Source organism: Microtus ochrogaster, chromosome 10 (assembly GCF_000317375.1).
Source record: "Microtus ochrogaster isolate Prairie Vole_2 chromosome 10, MicOch1.0, whole genome shotgun sequence".
Lineage (NCBI taxonomy): Eukaryota > Metazoa > Chordata > Mammalia > Rodentia > Cricetidae > Microtus > Microtus ochrogaster.
Genome location: NC_022016.1, coordinates 74,245,235 through 74,265,054, shown reverse-complemented (window position 1 = coordinate 74,265,054; position 19,820 = coordinate 74,245,235). Strand labels below are relative to the sequence as shown.

Genomic DNA, 19,820 nt, shown 5'->3' with positions numbered 1-19,820 from the left:
CCCATACTGTGTGACATATACACCATACACTGTGTACAGATATGCCCTACACTGTGCATATACACCCCACACGGAGTGCATATATATACCCCACACTGCGTACATATACACCCCACACTGAGTGCACATATATAACCCACACTGTATGTATATACAACCCACTGTGTATACACATACACCCCACACTATGTACACACATAAACCCCAGTGTGTGACATATACACCCACTGTAATATATACACCCCACACTGTGCAGATGTAGACCCCACACTGTATGTATATACACCCCACTGTGTATACCACATATCCACCCCACACTGTGTGTGACATATAACACATCCCACAATGTGTGTACATATACACTCCACACTGTATGTGCAAACACACTGAAAGACTGCTCTAGACAGCTCTCTGAAAAACAGTGATACAAGCAGAGCTAAAGTCCATTCCACAGAACTGTTATTCAGACACCCCTTTGAGTCCAAAACAAAAATTTCACATTTCCTTTCTGTCTTTTTGGTTGTGGTCTCTTTTCTTAAGCCAAACCAACCAGGCTCAGTCCCCTCCCAGCTAACTGTCAACCAAACCCCACATGACTCTGAGCCTTCAAACACCATTTCTTTCTCCAGGTAGAACTGCAAAGTGATGAATACTGCCCCCCAACTTCAAACATCGGGGAGGAAGGTACAGGGAGGCAGGCAGCAGGAAGGAAGGTGGGCAGGAGAAGGGGAAGGGAGGCACGGAGAAAATAAAGACCACTGCCAGTTGGCTGTGCACTTGCTTTTGATACTAAGAAGTTAGAGCCATCCAACCCTGTAATTATTGCCAGGATTAAAAATTTGTTACTCACATAATCATGAAAGGCTTTTGCTTCACTTGAATGTTCACAAGTGTCTCTCCTTTCAGGAGCTGCACAGTAAAGGTCCCAAAATACACTGCAAACAGAAAAACAAAGTAAGATCAGGTTACTAATTATTACTTGTGTACACAACGGGAAGTACAGGGTACATGGTACAGCACCAGGTCTCCTGAAGGCTCCATCCTACCTCACAGCACTCACTGGACAAACTCAGCCCCTAAGACAAGTATATCCAACCTCGCCTGGCAGCTCCTCCATACTGGGCGCCTCACTCAGTGACACAGCTTTGTGGTTAGTAGACACTAGAATCTGGAAAGCTCAGCACAACCCACCCAAGGGTGTCCACACAGGAACCTGGAAGGAGAGCCTGCCCATCTCATCCGTGTCCTTTTCACCCCAAACTAAAATGGCCACGGTATATTCTAAAAAGGTTAAGCTGGCAAAGTAGGGCACAACTATGATTCATTTGCACAGAAATCTGGGTGACTCCGGTAATGAAGGGAACCTTATGGGTTCCTAATCCCACCCACCGAAGAATACTTGTCTGTGACTCAGAGAGGAAGGGAGGCTATGACAACCAAGCATGTTATCCTCTCTCACTGAGCCCAAGGGCCTCTTCAGACAGCGCTGACCAGTACAGAATTGGGGGGTGGGGGTGGCACACAGCACCCCAGACTCTCCGTAATTCTACATGATCACTCCAACATTCCATATTCACAAGAACAGAAACACAAGTGACTACAGAGTGCTCTACAAACACAGGGCCTTAGAAATACTCTATTCCAGAACCAAGGCCCAGCCAGAACCAGCTTGAAGGGCACAGTGGACACTGGAACTGAGGTCTGATCTGACTTGCAGGGCGGTCCTGGAGATCTCATCCCAGCAAGCTCCATCGCCACCAGGCGAGCACCACCCTCAAGGTGTGCCTATAACAAAATCAACCCATCCAATCCAAGCCCAGAAAACAGCCAGCATTTGTTCAGTGTCAAAGCACACACAGGGTGAGAACTCTAACAAACCAGACTATAACTGCTCACAGCCACCACAACCTGAGTCCCAGGACAACAAGCCTTCCATTCTTGGAACAAGGACAGACCTCAGGAGCAACAGGAGAACCAGGTCTTGCATAGCTGCAGAAGGAGGCTGGGGCCACTCTTCCCTCCTCCACAACTGCCCCCTGGAGTATCCCACACAGCCAAATATTGCAAGATGCCAAATTCCCAGCACCTTCAGAATAACTCTCACTCCCATGCCCAAGTTCCTACAAGATCCAGGGCCATCAGACCTGCCAACCCCATCCACACACTCGGCCTCCAAAGCCAGCCACAGCCAACCTATCACCCACTCCCGCAGGTGGAATCCTTGCACCACAGCAGCCGCCTCCTCTGACCAGGCAGTTGGGAGGCTGGCAGAAGTCATTAAAAACTCATTTTCTCTGCACAAGTTAGAACAGACACTTCATCCTCCCGCTGTTCAAAGAGACTTGAAACAGTAACCTGAGCTGGCAGCCAGGTAAATGCTAACATCCCAACACTGCGTCTGCCTCAACTACACCATCTAAAGCCGTCCTGGACGGGAAAGACTCCACTGATCGATCCCACAAAGCACCCAGGTCACACACTCAGGACAACTTGTTTCAGGCTTGGACCCTAAGCTTCCCTCCCGCCTGCAGAAAAGACCACAGGCTGCTTGGGCCTGGAGAGAGGGTCACAGATAAGGAGAGCCAGCCCCCAACAAGCTGCAGGCATCCTGCCAGGCCACCTCTGGCTGGTTAAGGTTCTCTGTAAAATAAGGCTTTGTGGTTGCAGGGATGCTGGGGGGTGGGGAAGCCAGAGGAAAGGAAGGTCCAGTCAGTCTGAATCAGTGTCTCTACAGGAAGTGCAGGCCTTCTTGCTTTTCTCAGGGTCCCTGGAAAAGGCCCAGTCGATGTCTCTCAAGGCTTGCCGTGTAGGGAAGACAACCTAAGGGACAGGCCAGTTGCAGAACAGACCTGGTGTCCCCTGCCCCCGCCCTGCCCCCACTCCTCTAATTAAAGCAGCATGCAGGATTGACAAAAAACCCTCCTAACTCTTTCCAAGCCCCCTGCCTGGTGCCCCAGTGAGATGGAAAAGTAACACAGGTAACAGCACAGCAGAATTTAGTCAGCTCCTCACGGGCAGAGAAACACCGGCAAAAACTTCAGGCTGCAGCCTCTTCTGCCTGTGCTTCCTCACCAAAGCTGATCAGAGCACCCAGAGGTGCCCTGCTCCGTGGAAAGCAGAAGCTGAGGGTAGAAAGGTTTGCCCCAGGCCCTGTCTTTGTTCACCAGGACCAGGGCCACAGAACAAAACACACACAAAACTATCACACAAACTTACCACCACCACGAGTGCAGAAACCCAGGAGGTTCTCCCAGTGTGATGTTTTTTTCCCATCGAATCTAGAAAAGAGGGGGCAGAGGCAGCTTAGAGGGGCAGAAAGGAAGGGGCCCGCAGGGCCTTCCACAGCCAAAAGGCTGTGAAGACCAACTAACAATAAATGCCAAAAGGTGATAAAAATTCAAAATGGTGGCCACAGTGGCTGCTCCTGAAAACAAAGGCTCTAAGAATAGTGGGGAGGAGGGGGTGTCAAGAAACTGGATGCTGAAGAGTCCCACTCACCTCTGATAAGAAGGTCTGTGCAGATTTCTGTGCTCCTACGTGCAGTAAATATTCGTAGACGTATAAAGCTAACCTGAAAAGTGATCAGGGGCAGAGAGGGAGAGAGAAAGAGAGAGAGGAAAGGGTCAGATCACACTGAGACTCGCTCTGGACCTTGCCAGTAGGACTCTGAGCCCGGTCCGTGCCATCCCATTGTGGCCATGACAAGAGAAAAGTACCTATCACCCCAGACAGGACCCGGGTCAGAACAGCTAGTGGGTGGGTACCACAGACAAACTGTCCAAAGCCGCGGGAGCTGGAAAAAGGTTCCCAAACTTGAACTTCCAAGTGGCACTGGGACCAAACCCACATAGGTCTCGCAAACTCGAAAGCCACAAGAGCCCTGAGCCACTCTCCTTTTCCCAGCCCACTTCAGCTCGCTGCCGTAGCTCAGCTTCGGGGTCCGGGGAGACTCAGCCTCAACCCGGGTACTTGGCGCGCTCTGGAGAGGGCAGCAAAGCGCCGCCCTCACCGTCTCCCCCCCAAACAACTGTCCCCCAAGCCTGGGGCCAGGCCGGCGCCGCCTGACCAGCCCAGCCCGGCGTCCCGGAGCGCACCGGGCAGGCGGCAAGGCCGCTGGCTGGGAAGGGAGAGCGCTCCTGGGCGAACAAAGCCCCCGGCACGCACTCCTCACGCCGCGGGCGGACAAAAGGAGCCTTCGGGGCTGCGGAAAGCCACGCGCCCCCTGCCCGCACTCGGGGGGCAAAGTGTGGCCCCCGCGCCCAGCCGACCCAGTGCACCGGCTCATAGTGGGACCTCGCCCACCCTCGTCGCGGGCCCCCGCGCCCGCTCCGCCGCGCGCCTACCAACTCCCCTCGCCCGCCGCTGCCCTGCCGCCCCTTCAGGGTGCCCCAGCCTCTGCCGGCGCCCAACAATGGGCTCTCCACGCCGCCGCCGCCGTGGGGCAGAGACCGGGGGCCCAAGGCAGCGCGACCCCCGCGCCCACCTGCCTCCCGCCGCCCGCGGCGCGGCCCCACTCGCGAGAGGCTTACTTTTCCCGAGCCTGCCCGTCCGAGGGCACCGCCGAGCCTTTGCCTTTGGCAAACATGGCTTGCAGAGAAGAGGGCGCCGAGCCCGCCGCCGCCGCTACCGTCCGGTCTCCCGAGCTGCCCTGCTCCCGGCCCCCTCCCGGCGATCGCCCGCTTGCTCGCGCTCCGCTCGCCGCGCTCCCTCCCTCCCCGGCGCTGGCTCCGCGCTCTTTCCAGCTGTCAAAGCGTCAGCCCCGGCCGCGGCCCCATCGCCTTGGAACTCCTCCCGCGCCGGCTCGGCCTGAGCTGTGCCGCTGCCCGCCCGAAGCCTGCAGCTTGCTCGCTTGCTCGTGGCCCGCGCGCCCGCTGCCCGGCTCCGCCTGCGCCGCCCTCTGCGCCTTCAGCACCGCTGCCTCTGCCGCCGCCGCCGCTGGTCTACTTGGAGCTCAACCGAACGTGGCTGCCCCGGCAGGAGAGCGGCGGGCGTCCACGCCCCGCGACGGACGGCCGCGGCGGCCAATCGGCGAGCGGGGGCGGGCCCGGAGGCCGGGAGGGACGCCTGTCAGCGCGGCCGCGCCAGTCCCGCTGCGCCTCCTCCGTGAGCCGTTGCCCGCTCGTGTGCCGGCCGGGGGAGCGGAGGGCGAGCCCTGGCGCTGGGGTGGGGCGGCGGCGTGAGGGGCTCGGGCCTGGACCGGAGCACCCGGCCAGCGCCACGGGGACTGGGCGCTGCGGCACTAGCCACGGTGGGAGGCGCGGACCTCGGCTGGCCCGGCGCGCCCCTTTCCGCGTTGGCCTGGTCCCCTGCGCCCCCGCCCTCCCCGTGCTGATCTTGCCCTCCGTGGGCCAGGACCCCGGCCGGCCCAGCTCCCCGCCCCACCCTGGGCTGCCTGCGTCCAGCCCGGCTCCCCGAGCCCGGGCCAGGTCTGCACGCGGAGCTGGGCGGCCGAAGCTGGCTGGCGCCAAAGCGCGCGGCTGCTTCTTTACTAGATCGTTAAAATACTTTGGGAAACCCCAAAGTGGAGCCGCGCGAAAAATGGCCCTTGGCGTGCTCCGGGCAAACCTCGAGAGAGAAAAAGGGTCTTAGACTAGAAGGAGGGAGAAGGATTTCTCCCAAATTTCTGAGATCTGCCAGCCCTGGCAAGTTAGCCCCTCGCCTTCTCCACGGGAACGGGTTCCGTTTGGGTGAGGGACGTCACCTGGACGCCTCGCGACTCAGAATGCGCGCCGCAGAAATCTCAAACTTCAAATAAATGGAGCTAAATTGGGGAGTGGGGGGGACTAGAGTCGGGCGTGGGGGGAGGGGAAGCTTCCATTGTCAATGACCCAGGTGTACAATGGGAAATGGGGGGTTGGCAGAGTGACCAAGCTTTTTGCTCCAGACTCCTTTCTGTCCACTCGAGGATCCCAAAAACCAGCACCGTAATCTCACTGGGGACTCCAGATCAGAAACTGGTGGAATAAGGGATGGTTCCCCCATTTCATACTGTTTTTAGAGCGCGGTTCTCTTTAAATGTGATAAAACACTGTCGGCACTGTCTCTTTAAAAGAGTCAAGCAGAAAAAGCTGTGTAAGCGCTGATTGGCTGCCTGTTTGGATACATCTTTAGGGGAGCCTTGAAACTGTTAGCCTAGGTTGATTTTTTTTTTTTAACTGCGCTGTTCCAATAAACAAGTAACGCCCCTCCCCCTAACATGCCTCGCACCAAACAATTAAAGGATAGGTCAGTGTCCTGGGGAAAACACGTTTCAAGTAGGAAAACTCAGAACTAGATTTCAACAAAATAAACAATAATTCCCTACCATTAAAGTTTGCTTATTTTCTCTGCAGAAGAGAGAAAGGGGCTTTTAAAAGAAATGCCCCGCAGCAAATGGATCTGCACTGGTTCAAGAAGGACGGGATGCGTTTTTGGATAATATTCTGCTCTTAACAGCCTCCTTAAATTAGAAAACAGACAGCCTAACACCGTGGACCCCTCTGGACTCTGTTCTCTGCTAGGAACCAGAGCTCAGACGGAAGAACAGCAGAAAAAGGAAAACACTGAGCCCTACTTTGGGGGATGGCTGTGCCAGCCCCTAGTTTAAAGGTTGTTTTTTTGTCAAGGAGGGGAGAAGCATAAAGATTGGGAGTTGAAATACAATGGTAGGGAGAAAAGGAAATAATTACAGTTATTTTTTCCCCTAGGCGGTTTAATTTAATAGGGCCAACTTAAGGTACCTTAGAGCCCGCGCTAATTAAATCGGTCTGTTCATACCCTTCCTTTGGACTTCCTTCCATTTTTGATGGGCTAGGAATGGCCAGGGATGGCTTGTCAACACACTGACTCACAAGATGCCTGACTCACTGGTGTCTGCAGGGCCCGCAGATTACGAGGACCCGTTGAGTCTTGGGGGAGGGAAGGCGCTGCCCTTTGGGGGCCCACAGTCAGGCACTCTCGAGTTGGCCATGCCTTTGCAGCCCCAGGGCTCTGGCGCCTCAGAGCCACTTACACGTCCACTTCCTCGCCTGTCAGCTGGCAAGGGGTTTTTATTGGGGAGGGGGAGGTGTCTTTTAATCTCTTTTGATAGTCCGATGTTCCACCAGGCTAGAATTCTTGCCTTTTCTCTTGCTCGCAAAAGTCTGGCCCCTCCTTCCTGGACGTGTGTTAGAGGAAGAGGGGGGTGGTGTTTGTTCCGAGTCCCTGTGGTCTGCCCTTTGTGGAGGCTTGACAGTGTGAGGCTCCAAGTGGGTTGGTAGGTTTTGGTGGAGCCAAAAGAACTAGTGGCAGAGAGATCAGAGGGAGGTGTCTTAGCCCTTGGCTGTCGAGAGAAAGGGGGAGTCCACATAACCGAACCTTTCTGTAGCCCCGGCTAGCATGCTGCATCTGGCAGCTACCCAGAATCTAGTAAGGTCAGAAGCAAGCCCAAACACCCATAGGTGGCCTGTCTGCCCACAACTTATCTCTCCCCACTGAGTCCCCCTACTTCCCTTGGAGCACATTTTTGTGTTGACACCTCTCTCTGGAATGCCTCCCACCCCAGTCCCCTTCTGTCAACCGTTCTTCAAAGACTCACATTCCCTCCACAGATACCTCCTTCCAAACATCCCTGCTCCCGATCCTGTTGGCTTGTGTCTCATTTGCTCAATTGAACCTGCACAGTAGCCATGCATCTACCGTGCCCATTGTGTAAGTCCCTTGTTTACTGTCTGTCTCCCCACCAGACAGAAAGGTAAGACCTAGGTCTGAATCATCAGTGTGTCTCCTGAACCCAGCACAGGTTCCATACCTGTGTGTATTCTAACAGGCCAGTACACCAGGGGACCCAAAGAAAAAAAAAAAAAAAGGCACCCCGGGCCTGAAGTAGCTTCTGGCTGGGTGAAGCGATAAGAAAGTGACACCACCCACAATAGGATTAGATCAGTCCACTCCCTCGGCTAAGCCCCACCCACCACCGCTTCTGCCACCTGGTAGTCTACTATACTGTCAGATCCCAGAATGACCAACCAGGCTGTTTCACACATCCACCCTAGGTTCAACTTCTCCTTCCCAGCCCCTTTGTTTCAGAATCTGTTTATTAAACACCTACTATGTACCAAACGCTGCACAAAACCGCTTATCCTGTGGAGCATCCACTCTCGTAAAATCCTCTGCCCAGAGCCTTTTCCTGTAACACACTACTTCCTCACTCCAGTGGGATGGTCGCACCCCCTACTGAGGGACTTCCTGTGCTGCCGCCCCCACCACCACCACCACCACCAGGCTTGAGCTCCCAAGCTGCAGTAAGGTAGGAATGCCTCCAGCTGACCAGGACTGAGTGCCATGGGCCGGGCTACACCATACTTACCCTGTAGACCCCACCACCACCACCCATGGAAACAAGACTCCATTCCTCAGGGTCAGGAGCTTGTTATTCCACTAGGGACTGCCACATTCAGCCAGGCTGTTGAGAGGATTAGGACAGATGGAGAACTAGGCCACTTCTTCCTCTCCCACAAACTGGTGCAGATTGGAGAGGGCCAGGCCTTCAGAAGGTGGCGGTTGAAAGAGAGGGCCTTGAAGCCACTGGGCTCAACCAAGGAAGCTGCACTTGCCAAGAACGCCAGGGTATCTGGTTTCCTCTGGCTGTTTCTCGGCTGTGCTGGTGGTGTGGTGGTGTTCCTCGCAGCTGCTGGAGGCTAGGGCCCTCTGGTCCACTCTGAGCCTGTTGGGACAGAAACTCAGCATCCAGCCTTTCGCCCCTCTTGCCCCCACCCCAGCACAGTCCAGGGAACCCTGTGGAGATTCTTCCATCAAAATCACCAGTTCTACAGGAAGCCTTGGCCAGCCCCTAGTCAACTCTGGTTTGGGCAGTAATTTCCCCCAAGGACATCAGGGACTCCCTGGGCAGAGTGTGAATTCCAGCACCCAAAGACCTGGTTTCCAGGTCCTACTTCAGTGCTTTGCTGGCAGGCTTGGGCAAGAGATAGCCAGTGCAGAGCCGCGAGGGTATTCCTGTCTGTCAAAGGCGAGGACAGACCGAAGGAAGAGATAATCACATTCCAGGCTATCTGAGTATTGTCTAAGCCCACGGTCCTGTGGTCCTGCAGGTAGGGAGCAAAGCAGCCCTTTGAGACACCTGTTGGGGACCCAGAAGAAGTCAGGACTGGGGAAAGTTTCTGCAAACTGAAAAGAAAGATGATTATTGGGGCTAGAGAGATGGCTCCACAGTTAAGAGTTTTTGCTGTGGTTGTAGAGGGCTGGCACTCACAGACAGACAGACAGATAAGATAGATAGATACTTAGATAACTAGTTTTTTCAAGACAGGTTTTCTCTATGTAGCCCTGACTGTCCTGGAACTTACTCTGGAGACCAAACTGGCCTCAACTCATAGAAATCCACCTGCATCTTCCTCCCAAGTGCTGGAGTTGGAGTTGTGCACCACCACTGCCCAGCAAGAAGAAGAAGAGGAGGAGGAGGAGAAGAAGAAGAAGAAGCAGCTTTTTTAAAAAAGTGAGCACTAGCTACACAGTGTGGTGATTCCACACCTGTAATTCCAGTACTCTGGGAAGTAAAGGCAGGAAGGTTCAGAAGTTCAAAGCCAACCTTCGCTATATAATGAGTTTCAGGCCCACTGAGCTACATAAAACCCTGTTAAATAAATAAATAAATAAATAAATAAATAAATAAATAAATAAATAAATGATTCCAGGCCTGGCAGAGGTGGCACATGCCTTGAATCCCAGCAGAGGCAGGATGTCAGCAAATAGGTATTACTAAAGAAGAAGAAAAAAAATGAATTAAAGTTTAAAGTCAAGTGGGGGTGGGGGTGGCAGATACCTTTAATCTCAGCACTCTGAGTTCGAGGCCAGCCTGGTCTATAAGAGCTAGTTCCAGTACAGTCTCCAAAGCTACAGAGAAACCCTGTCTCGAAAAACCAAAAAAAGAAAAAAAAAGTTGAAAGTTAAATGTGCTTTGGAGTGTCTTTCAGTAAGCACTCATCCTAAGTCTAAGTCAGTGTTGCAGTAAAACACATTGTCGGAAATGTACAGAATGGGTCTAGTTTGAGCTAGAAAGCACCTACTATGTGCTCAGAGTCCAGGAGAGCATCAGAAAGTAAAGGTGACTGGGAGAGAAAGCTGCCACTGACTGCGGTGGCTCCTCCTTCCACCGGTCCTTCTGTGGGACCTCCCTTCCCACTTCTAGCCTCCTAGAAGCTGGGCCTTCATCTGGCTAGTGTGCTCCTCATGTCCTGAATCACAAGCCAAGTGTGTTCATTCCCTGAAGCACCTTTATTTGTGCTGTCTCCTCTTGGGAACACTTTTTTACCCAGGTTCCAGTCCCTCACTTCCCCCAGGTCAGCAGCTCCAACCCCTCACTAAGGAACCTAAAGAGACTCCTGGTCTGATCAGGTCTCCATAGCAACCACCACAACCTGCCAGAGTAGGTGTTTATTTATTTATTTTCTCACCTACATCCCTCATTAAGGTGTAAGCACTGTGTGGGGGGGGGGCGAGGAGGATTTATCTTAAAGTTGAACAATTCCATTTAGCAAGGGTATTCTGGTCACTGAGCAGTTCCCGAAAGGATGTCTCAAGCTCCTGTCTGCATGGAGCTAAGAGCCCTGCAGAGAAGACAGTGTTAATTCAGCAGGCATACAGGTACTTAAGTCCTTACAAACTGTGCCAAGTGCTAGGAACAATCAGAAGAGAGTAGACAAGCAACCCCACAAGAGTGAAGAACAGCAGGCTGATTGGGTAAAGGAGGGCTGGGTGCGGAATGAGGGCTTCTCTGAGGAGGTGACCTTAACTCTGTGTTCTAGAGGAAGGAAGTAGGAGAAGAAAGTAGGGGGTGGAGTGAGATGTTTCAGGATCCAGAGGGGAATCTGCAACAGGGAAGAACTCCGCCAGGGAAAACTAGTGATAGCTGGCCCCGAAGGCAACAGCACAAAGTCCATGGATTCTAGAAGTCTTCTAGCTATGGTGTCAGAGAATGCCCACGACAGAAGACAAGAATTGGCTCAGGAGGGATTGCCAGGTACCAGTGCAGGGAGCATGCAGCTGAGCAAAGACTGGAGTCATATCCATAACAGTGTAGCTGTTACCAAAAAGCAAGGCCACCCAGGGGAAACAGGAAGCGAGGAATGTGGAGGATGTGGAGGCAGACTCATCCTTCTGCACTGTTGGTGCTGCAGGACACAAACAAAGAATTGTGAAGAGTCACCTTGAGAACCGTACTAAAGGCAAGGGGTCCAAATGTCGTCCATCCGTGTCCATGGCAGCACTGTCCTGAGGGCCAGAAGCTGAAAACAATCAACTGTCCCCTGACACATGTATAAACAAAATGTGAGATGCGCATCATGTAGTACTCAGTCTTCTAAAGGAGGGAGGTGGGGGAGGGGTTGTGAGGAAGGAGGGAAAAAAGGAGATTTTGAAGGGGCGTGGCAACATACCCCTATAATCAAAAGGCTGAGCTAGGAAGATCATGAGCTACATAGGGAACCCTGTCTCCAAAAGAAAAAGAAAAAAGAAAAAAAAATCTTCAAAAAGAAGACCGGCATGATGGCACACGCCTTTAATCCCAGCACTCGGGAGGCAGAGGCAGGCGGATCTCTGTGAGTTTGAGGCCAGTCTGGTCTACAGAGCTAGTTCCAGGACAGGCTCCAAAGCTACAGAGAAACCCTGTCTCAAAAAACAAAACAAAACAAAAAAATCAAAAAGAGGTGGTTATAGTGGTAACTACCTATAATCTCAACACTTGGGAGGTGGGGAGGAAGCAAGAATTCAGTCATCCCCAGCTACTTAGCAAATTCAAGGCCAGAGTAGGAATCTAGGATACAGACCCTGTCACGAAATAAATAAATAAATGGAAATTCTTATTTATGCTTTAACATGGGTGACTTAGAGGCAGGTTAACTAACATAGAACACTAAAGAAGAAACACTGAATGAGTCCACGCATGTTAGACGTCACACTCGGGACTGATGCAGGAAGAGGGACTTGGTGGTTGTTCAGTAGATCCAGTCCCAACTTGAGAAGATGAAAAGACTCTGGACATGGACATGGTGACAAGTATTCAACAATGTGAATGGACTCAAGGCCACCCAGCCGTGTCGTTAAAGTAATTAAAGTTCTTCCATGGTACGTGTATTTTACTATGCTTTTTTTAATGCAAGGAAACTGAGCTTTTTCACTCGGGCAAAGGGCACGAGGATTGTTTGCTGGGGACATGGTGAGGCATCAAAGAGGCAACCTAAAATGCGAGATCCAGATTATGCTTGAGCTAGCCAGGGAGTGGGTGGGACAGGGCTAGGGCAGCTGCCTCACCTGGGTAGGTGTGAGGAAGGGTGGGACAGGGAGGACTCCAGGACTTAGTGCACGTGTCGGCATTTAGGCCCTTGGTGTCACCCTAAGAAGTTTGGTTCTGTCCTGCTGGAGCCCTGGTGATTTAGCCAGGAAAGGATGCTCTGTGCTGGGAAGGAGCCGGGGACCAGGGTAATGGCAAGGAGTTTGGAGACAGTTGTGTCTCGGTTCACCCACAGGCTCCAAGAGGCCCTGGGGCTAGGGCAAAGGATGCTGATGGGTAAAGCACTTCCTGAGCCTGTCATCTGGGGAAGGGACATGGAGGACTCCCTGGCCTCTGGTGTGGGTGTCCATAGTGCTGCTCAGGGAATCTAGTAAGGGGACAGTCTAAGGGGCAGTCCGCAAGGTCAGTCCTGTGTAGGTTGAGTTTGAAAAGCCCATTAGAGGTCCATGGGGGAGTGGGGCAGGGAGATGGGTCTGCAGCCCAGGAAGAGGTCTGGAGAGTCACCAATATCTGGAGTGTAGATCAAGCCCTGGGGAATGGCTAAGGAACCCAGCACACCATATAGCTAAAGATTCTTATCTTTACTCTGTATTCCAGACTGACCCAGAACTCACAGACTGGGCCATGCTACTGCCTGGCCCTCTGAATGCTGAGATTACAAATACAGACCACCACACTTTGCTTTATTGGGTTTTGTTGTTGTTGTTTGTTTTGTTTTGTTTTTTGAAACAGGGTTTCTCTGTGAAACAGTCCTGGCTAACCTGGAACTCATTGTGTAGACCAGGCTGGCCTTGAACAGAGATCTACCTGCTTCTGCCTCCCAAGTGCTGGGATTAAAGGCATGCGCCACCACTGCCTGGCCTTTTTTCTTCTTTTCCATTTTCGTTTTGTTGTACACTTTGCTTTCATATATGCAAAAATGTTGCCTCCCTGTGTCTGAGCTCAAGGTTCCAAAACTCTAGAACTTGCCCCTCACCCTAATGCCAAGCCCCACCTCTCCTGGTTTTCCCCTCTCCCCTCTCTCTGTTCTTCCTGTTACCTTAAAAGATTCTTTTTCTTCAGTCTCCACTTAAAATGTTAATAGTCAGGCCATTGAGGATACAGTGCTAGACAACAGTCCCCACATTTTAGTGGCTTATCATAAAAGCCATTTATTTCTCACTCGCTGGCCTGCCACCAGCCACGCAGCTTGGCTTTAGGGTGCAACGTCTGTAAACCCCACAAGTGTCCCCGCTCAAGGGGTGCCTAACATGTTCCTTTCATAAGAACAGTACTAGAGGCTGAGCCCATCTGCATGCCTGCTCCTCATTCTGTGCCAACATCACATGCCAATTCCAAAATCAATTGTCAGAAGTGGGTAGATTCGTAGAATTTTAAACATTATGGTGTCACATGGCTCTGATCCCAGCACCCAGGAAGCTGAAGCATGAGGATCCCAAATACAAGGTCATCAAGGTGACAGAGAATCCAGCCCAGACTAAGAGACCATATAAACGCCAGGCGGTGGTGGCACATGCCTTTAATGCCAACACTCTGGACAACCAGGGCTTTTACACAGAGAAATCCTGTCTTGAAAAAAAAAAACCAACCATATATGTGTGTGTGTGTGTGTGTGTGTGTGTGTGTGTGTGTGTGTGTATACATACACATATGTATTGGTAGCATAATCCATCAAAACTAGCTCTTCCTTAGTCCTTAGTTCTGTCCTTACTCACAGTGCCCCTGACCTCCACAGCACCCACCCCTAGATCCACCTCACTGGTGCTGTTCGTTCTCCTCAGCACCAGCACCACCCATTTCAACACAAGGTCTTCCCACTGATGTCACTCAGGAGCCCTGAGTTCAGCTGGGCCAGAACTGGACTATACATCTCTCCCCATCCAATTCCTGTAGCTCATCTCCATCTTAATACTGAGCTCCAACCTCTCCCGAGCCACCAGGCCGGCAAGCTGGAGACTGACTGCCTCGCCCTGACCCTAGTCAGTGCCAAGCTGATCAACTGGACCTACTAAGCATTCTTCATCCGGGTCACCCTCCGCCATTCGCCTCTTTCTGCAGCAGTCCAGTCCTGGTTCTGCACGGGCCCCACCGACTTGCTTGCATGCTGCATGCAGCATGCTGCCACATCTCTGCAGCGTCTCTGCCTTCTCCCTCGTCAGCAGCAACACCCACTCCAAGCACAGGTCTGAGACCCTGTCCTGTTCCTGCTTGTCAGTGGCTTTCTATCTCTTACAGGACAGAGCCCACGCCCCTCAGCATGAAAACCACATCGGCGGCGTCTGCCTCTTTGCACCCGTTTCTTGCCACGGGTTGCTCTGGGTCCTGGGGACAGATGTGTAAATAAGAGAGCCATGGTCCCTCTGTGAGGAAGCAGACAGCTCCAGCAGTGTCTGTGATCTAAGGTGACAGGACAGTGATGGAGCACACGGCCCCCGTGGACAGTGTAGGAATGCTAAGTTGGGCTGGGGGTCAGGGAGTATGACCTTGACTAGACTGTGTTGGGCGCTGATAGGCCCTCCCAGGGAGCAGCTGGACAAAGCAGCTCTGAGAAGCACCAACAATGAAAGAGCAGCCGGTGGAGGACCAAGGAAGGCTGTTCGGAGAGGTTGACGACAGGGAACCAGGAGAACAGCACTCCAGGGAGGAAGTAGCCCAAACAGCTTGGGAAAGAGCTCTGTGAAGGGTGAGGTCAGCCCGCTGACAGTAGTTTTGGGGGAGCGATGGCAGCAGAAACTAGATCCAGACAGTTGAGGAGGAAGAGAGAGAATGGCAACAAGTCTGCCTGTGAGGTGACAAAGACACCCCATCATCCCAGGAGCAAGGGTTGGCTCTTTTAGGCTAAAGACAGCAGAGGCTAGAGTTGTGTAGACGGTGATTGGCAGGTGCCCATATAAAGGCTAGTGGGGCTAAAGGCAGAGGACAGTGCCACATGGAGTCTCTAAGAAATGGGGAAGGAGAGGGCTCGAGGAGAGGACTTGCCTAGCCTGCAGAAAACTCTGGACTCTGGAGTAGTGATGCATGCCTGCATTACCAGCAGCACAGGGGAGGTAGAGGCTGGAACGTGAGAAGTTCAAGGTCATCCTCAGGGACCTAAAGAATTGGAGGCCAGAGTGACTGGTTGTAATGATTCTGTCTCAAAAAGCAAAACCAAGGGCCAATGAGATGGCTAAGCAGGTAGAGGTGCCTGCGACCAAACCTGGTGACCTGAGTTCCATCTCCAGGACCCATATGGTGGCAGGACACACCGTCTGCTCTAGCTGTCCCCTGACCTCCATACTGTGCAGTGGCGTGCAGAAACCACCCACACATACACACTCACATGCAGCAGAAACATTTGAAAGATTGAGGGGTTGAGGGGGAGGAGCCTACACAGCCAAGAGGCCTCAGCCTCTGCCTGGAGGTGTTCCTGCTTCAGAGTCCCTCGTAGGCAGGCTCACAGCTGCGGCTTGAAGGAGGAGCCGACATTTCCTAGGTAGCAGCTTTCCTTCCTCAACCCACAGTAGAGGAGGTCCAGAGACCACCACTGAGGAGTCCTTCCTCTCCCCTCACTATCTGGGGCACCTAGAGCAGAGCTCACAGGTTCCTTCTCTGCTTCTGACTCCCGTTTCCACGGAAACAGACAGCAGCAATTGTCAAAGTCCCAGCTTTCCAACATAGGTCTCTTCCAAACTTACTCTCCTGTGCCATACACAACAGGGCTGTTGGGGACTCCATCAAGGCCACGTCCACCTGGTGCCCACTGCAACACCACAACCTATCTCTGGGGCTGACCCCACCCAGAACGTCCAAGCCACCATCTCACCAGTCAGCTTGGGCCTTAATTTACCTCTGAGCTGACAGTGCCTGAAGTCAACAGATGCCTGGTTAGTGTCTCAGGAGCCTGCCAGCTCAGGGCACAGCTTCCAGCCGCCAAGGCTTCTCTTTATAGAGCTGAGGCCGTGGAACCCATGACCTGTTTCCTGGTCATTAAATCCTAAAGCACATAAGAGGAGGGAATGAGCAGGCCAAGTCCCCCATTGCCAGCCTGGTGACACAGGGAGGCTTACAGAAAGGATTCTTCAGGGGAAGCCCAGCAGACCTGGCCCTCCCTCGGTTCTCTGCCACTACTCCCCACCCACTACTCTTCATTTCTGCCTCCTCCTCCTCCGTCCTTGCCTCCTGTTCTGTCCTGCTGTCCCTCTGTCTCTTTCAGTGGACTCCTTGATGGGTTTTTACCTGTCTCAAGACCTCTTTAGTCACCTACAAGGCCGGAGATTTGACCTGTTCGGTTCATTGCTGGATCCCTCGTGCCTGCGGTGGTACTTGACCTGGGAGAGAGTGAATAGTGCTAGGTCTGGGGGGAGGGGCACAACAGGACACAGGGTAGGGAGTGGGAAGGGGGGGAGTGTGCTGGGGGGAGGGGCACAACAGGACACAGGGTAGGGAGTGGGAAGGGGGGGGAGTGTGCTTTCCTCTTTCCCTCTCCCTCCCTGCCTTCTCCTGTCTTCCCTCTTAACCTCCACAGCTGTTTGTTTTTGTTTTTTACACTTATTTGTGCGTGTGTGTGTGTGTGTGTGTGTGTGTGTCTGTGTGTGTGTGTGTGTGTGCATGCAAGCACCATGGCATGCATGTGCAGGCTTGCAAACAAGTCATGGGACTTGGTTTCTCTTTCCATCCTGTGGGTCACGAAGCTGGACTCAGGTCATCGAGTTTGTCAGCAGGGCCTTTACCCACTTTTACCTGCTCAGCTATCGCCCAGCCCTCATCTGCTGTGTTGTATCTTAAAAAGGGCTTCCCTCCCTCCCCTTACTCCTTTACCTCTGACTTCTGTGCTCTGTCTCTTTCTGTTTGTCCCTTCAGTTCTCTCTCCCTCCCCCCCTCTCTCTCTCACACAGACAGAGAGAGAGAGAGAGAGAGAGAGAGAGAGAGCAATGAGGAGGGAGAGAGAGAGATAGAGCTACTTTTGACGCTTCCCCTGGCTCCTGGCTTCTAAGATCTAGTTTTGCTCAGCCCAGTGCCCCCACCTAAGGAGCAGACCCCAGGGTGAAAGGGCTGTCCTGCTCCAGAACCTTCCCCAGAAACAGCTGCTGAGAGCAGCTATACCTTTTCTGATGTGAGCCAGTTACCACCAACCTCTCAAGGGGCCTCACTTCCTCTCTGGGCTAGGGGTGGATCAAGGGAGTTCACAGAAAGAGGTTGTACATCCCAGATGCAGACAGTCCCTAGGGGAGTGGTGGTGGGAGAAGGTGGCAGGAAGGAGGACACACAGTCCTTCACCTTCCCTGAGTCTCAGTTTCCACATCTGGAAAGTGGGCTTGTGACGCCATTCTCTGGGTACAGCACTGAGCAGAAGGGTCAAGTGAGTCACAGTAAGTGGTCACCTCAGTTTTTCTCTGTGTGTAAAATCCGCATCATGCAGCCCTGTGAACATCAAAGACTGGTCTCAGTGGGAGTGCCGTGCTCTGACCTGGCGACAGAGAAGCCCGAGCTTGTGAGGCCTCATATTCTGCTATCTCCTGCCCTGCTGTTGTCCCATGAACCCCCGCCTCCACTCTGTAAAAGGACGGTGGCCACACAAGGTCTTGGTGCTGCAGCTGATTGAGTGGGATGACAGCCACCACCTGCTTGGTCAAGTGCCTGACCTGATGCATGAGCAGGAAACGGTAGGTGACATTCAACTATTATGTTATTAGACTGTCACAACAAACCCAAAAGTAGGTAGCATCTTACCCAGTTTCCAGGCAAGGAAGCTGAGGCTTAGAGAGGAACAGTAATGAGTCTGTCTGCCCCCCACCCCCGCTACCCCAATATCTGGTTGCAGGATAAGGTTGGACTCTGGGCATCCTGACTCCAGCATCCTCGCTGTTGTATAATTTTTTTTTTCCTTGAAGCTGGTGAGGTGAGATGGCTCAGTGGGTGGAACCAGGAGCCTGCCACTAAGCTTGACGGCCTGAGCTCAAGCCACAGATCCACATGGTGGAAGGATAGAACCCACTGCCACACGTTGTCCTCAGACCTCCACACTCACGGCGTTGAGTACACATGCCCACATGCATACAAGATAAATGAAAGGTAATCAAAATTAAAAATAAAGAAATACATCTTTCACCCCAGAGCTTCACCACATGCACACCCAGAAACTAAACCCCAGCCCATAGTCTTCCCCAAACACAAACCCATGCTGACTCACTAGGGCATGGTGTACTTGCAAGAGGAAGCACTTTGTGAGAGCAGATGCCCGGGTCCTGGGAGACTGAGGGCCTTCCTTAACCCTGAGTAGACATGAAGAAGGGCGGACGCAGCGAGAGCCGTGCGTCAGTGACGGGCATTTGAAACTCCTCCGCGCGAGTGTCTGCTATCGGCAAGCGTTATTCCTGATCGTGGCTCATCTTATACATGGAAACAAGAGGGGGAGGGTGGCACTCAGAGGCTTCCCCGGGCAGGAAGGTGGGTAGGAAGGCGGCAGCTCAATGACAGGATTATCCTGGGAACAGTGAAGGGCAGAGAGACGCCAGTGTGCCTACCTGGTGGAGCCTGACGGAATGGATTCCGAGACTAAGTGATCCAGGTGGCTTGAGGTCGGGGGCCAAAGTCAGGGGCAGCGTGCTATGCAAGGACTCAGCTGGGCCCCAGCTTCTAGGGAGCATGAACGGAGCAGAATGGAGCAAGAACTCCCAGGGCAGAAGTGGCAAATCTACAGAGGTTAAGGATGGGAGTGGACCAGATTGGGGTAGGTGTACACTGGATGGGTGGGGTCAGATTGGGGGTGTCCAGGTTCAGTTTAGGGATATGGTGGATTAGTGAAATGGAACCACGGAGAAAGGAAGCGCCTTGCGGATGGCCGGCGAGGGGGTGGGGGTTCTGTCCCCTAATTTTCAATTATTTCAGTGGTAGGGCAGAACTGCTAACTGAGCAGTTTGAGGTGGGTAGAAATGGCTGGGAAGTGAGGGAAGAGGCAGGAAGGAGGTTCCTGAGCAGGGCCTTCTGACTGATGGGCTGCATAACACTGACCCCCCCACACACACACCACCACACACACTCGTTTTGGTACCTGCTTTTTATTTCTCCAACTTGTCAGAGCTGTATGAGTCACACTGAATTCCCATGCCTAGTTGCCAGTGGCTGGTAGGTTGGCTGGCTGATGTCAAAACAAATCAAGGCAAGGTTTCAGCAAGATGCTGGGGCAGTATTCTAGGTAAATCAATATCGTATCTCAGAAATGAGCTGTGTTCACCACACAAGGCATTTCCTTGGGACTCTACAAACATGATTCAGATGCAAAGAGAGGTTTTGCGACAAAAGAATTGGGCTGAGGGTTAGTGAAAGAGAAAAGAAAAGAAAATCAGGGCCAAGAAAATAATAAGAATGAAAAAGAGAAATATGGCCTAGTGGTGGTAGTGCACACCTTTAGTCCCAGCACTTGGGAAGAAGAGGCAGATGGATCTTTGGGAGTTCGAAGTTAGCCTGGTCTATAGAGTGAACTCCAAAACAGCCAGAGCTACACAGAGAAAACCTATCTCAAAAACCAAATGGAAGCCAGGTGGTGGTGGCGCACGCCTTTAATCCCAGCACTCAG

The 19,820-nt window shown here is 52.8% G+C and overlaps 1 protein-coding gene across 4 annotated transcripts in view; it reads right to left on the bottom strand.

Moving 5' to 3' along the window:
- The window catches only part of Ssbp3 (single stranded DNA binding protein 3), a 142,295-nt gene extending 137,331 nt beyond the window's left edge, over positions 1 to 4,964 (bottom strand). For 2 of the 4 annotated variants that reach the window (XM_005353509.2, XM_026781888.1), the window contains exons 1-4: positions 4,530 to 4,963; positions 3,499 to 3,571; positions 3,217 to 3,278; positions 851 to 935 (exon numbers count right to left, since the gene is read on the bottom strand). In XM_005353509.2, coding sequence (XP_005353566.1) covers positions 851 to 935; positions 3,217 to 3,278; positions 3,499 to 3,571; positions 4,530 to 4,585 — 276 coding nt within the window. In that variant the 5' untranslated portion in view covers positions 4,586 to 4,963. Of the gene's footprint in view, positions 1 to 850; positions 936 to 3,216; positions 3,279 to 3,498; positions 3,572 to 4,529 lie in introns of all 4 variants that reach the window. The other 2 variants (XM_026781887.1, XM_005353512.3) reach the window with 2 other exon arrangements.
- Positions 4,965 to 19,820: the final 14,856 nt, after the last annotated feature.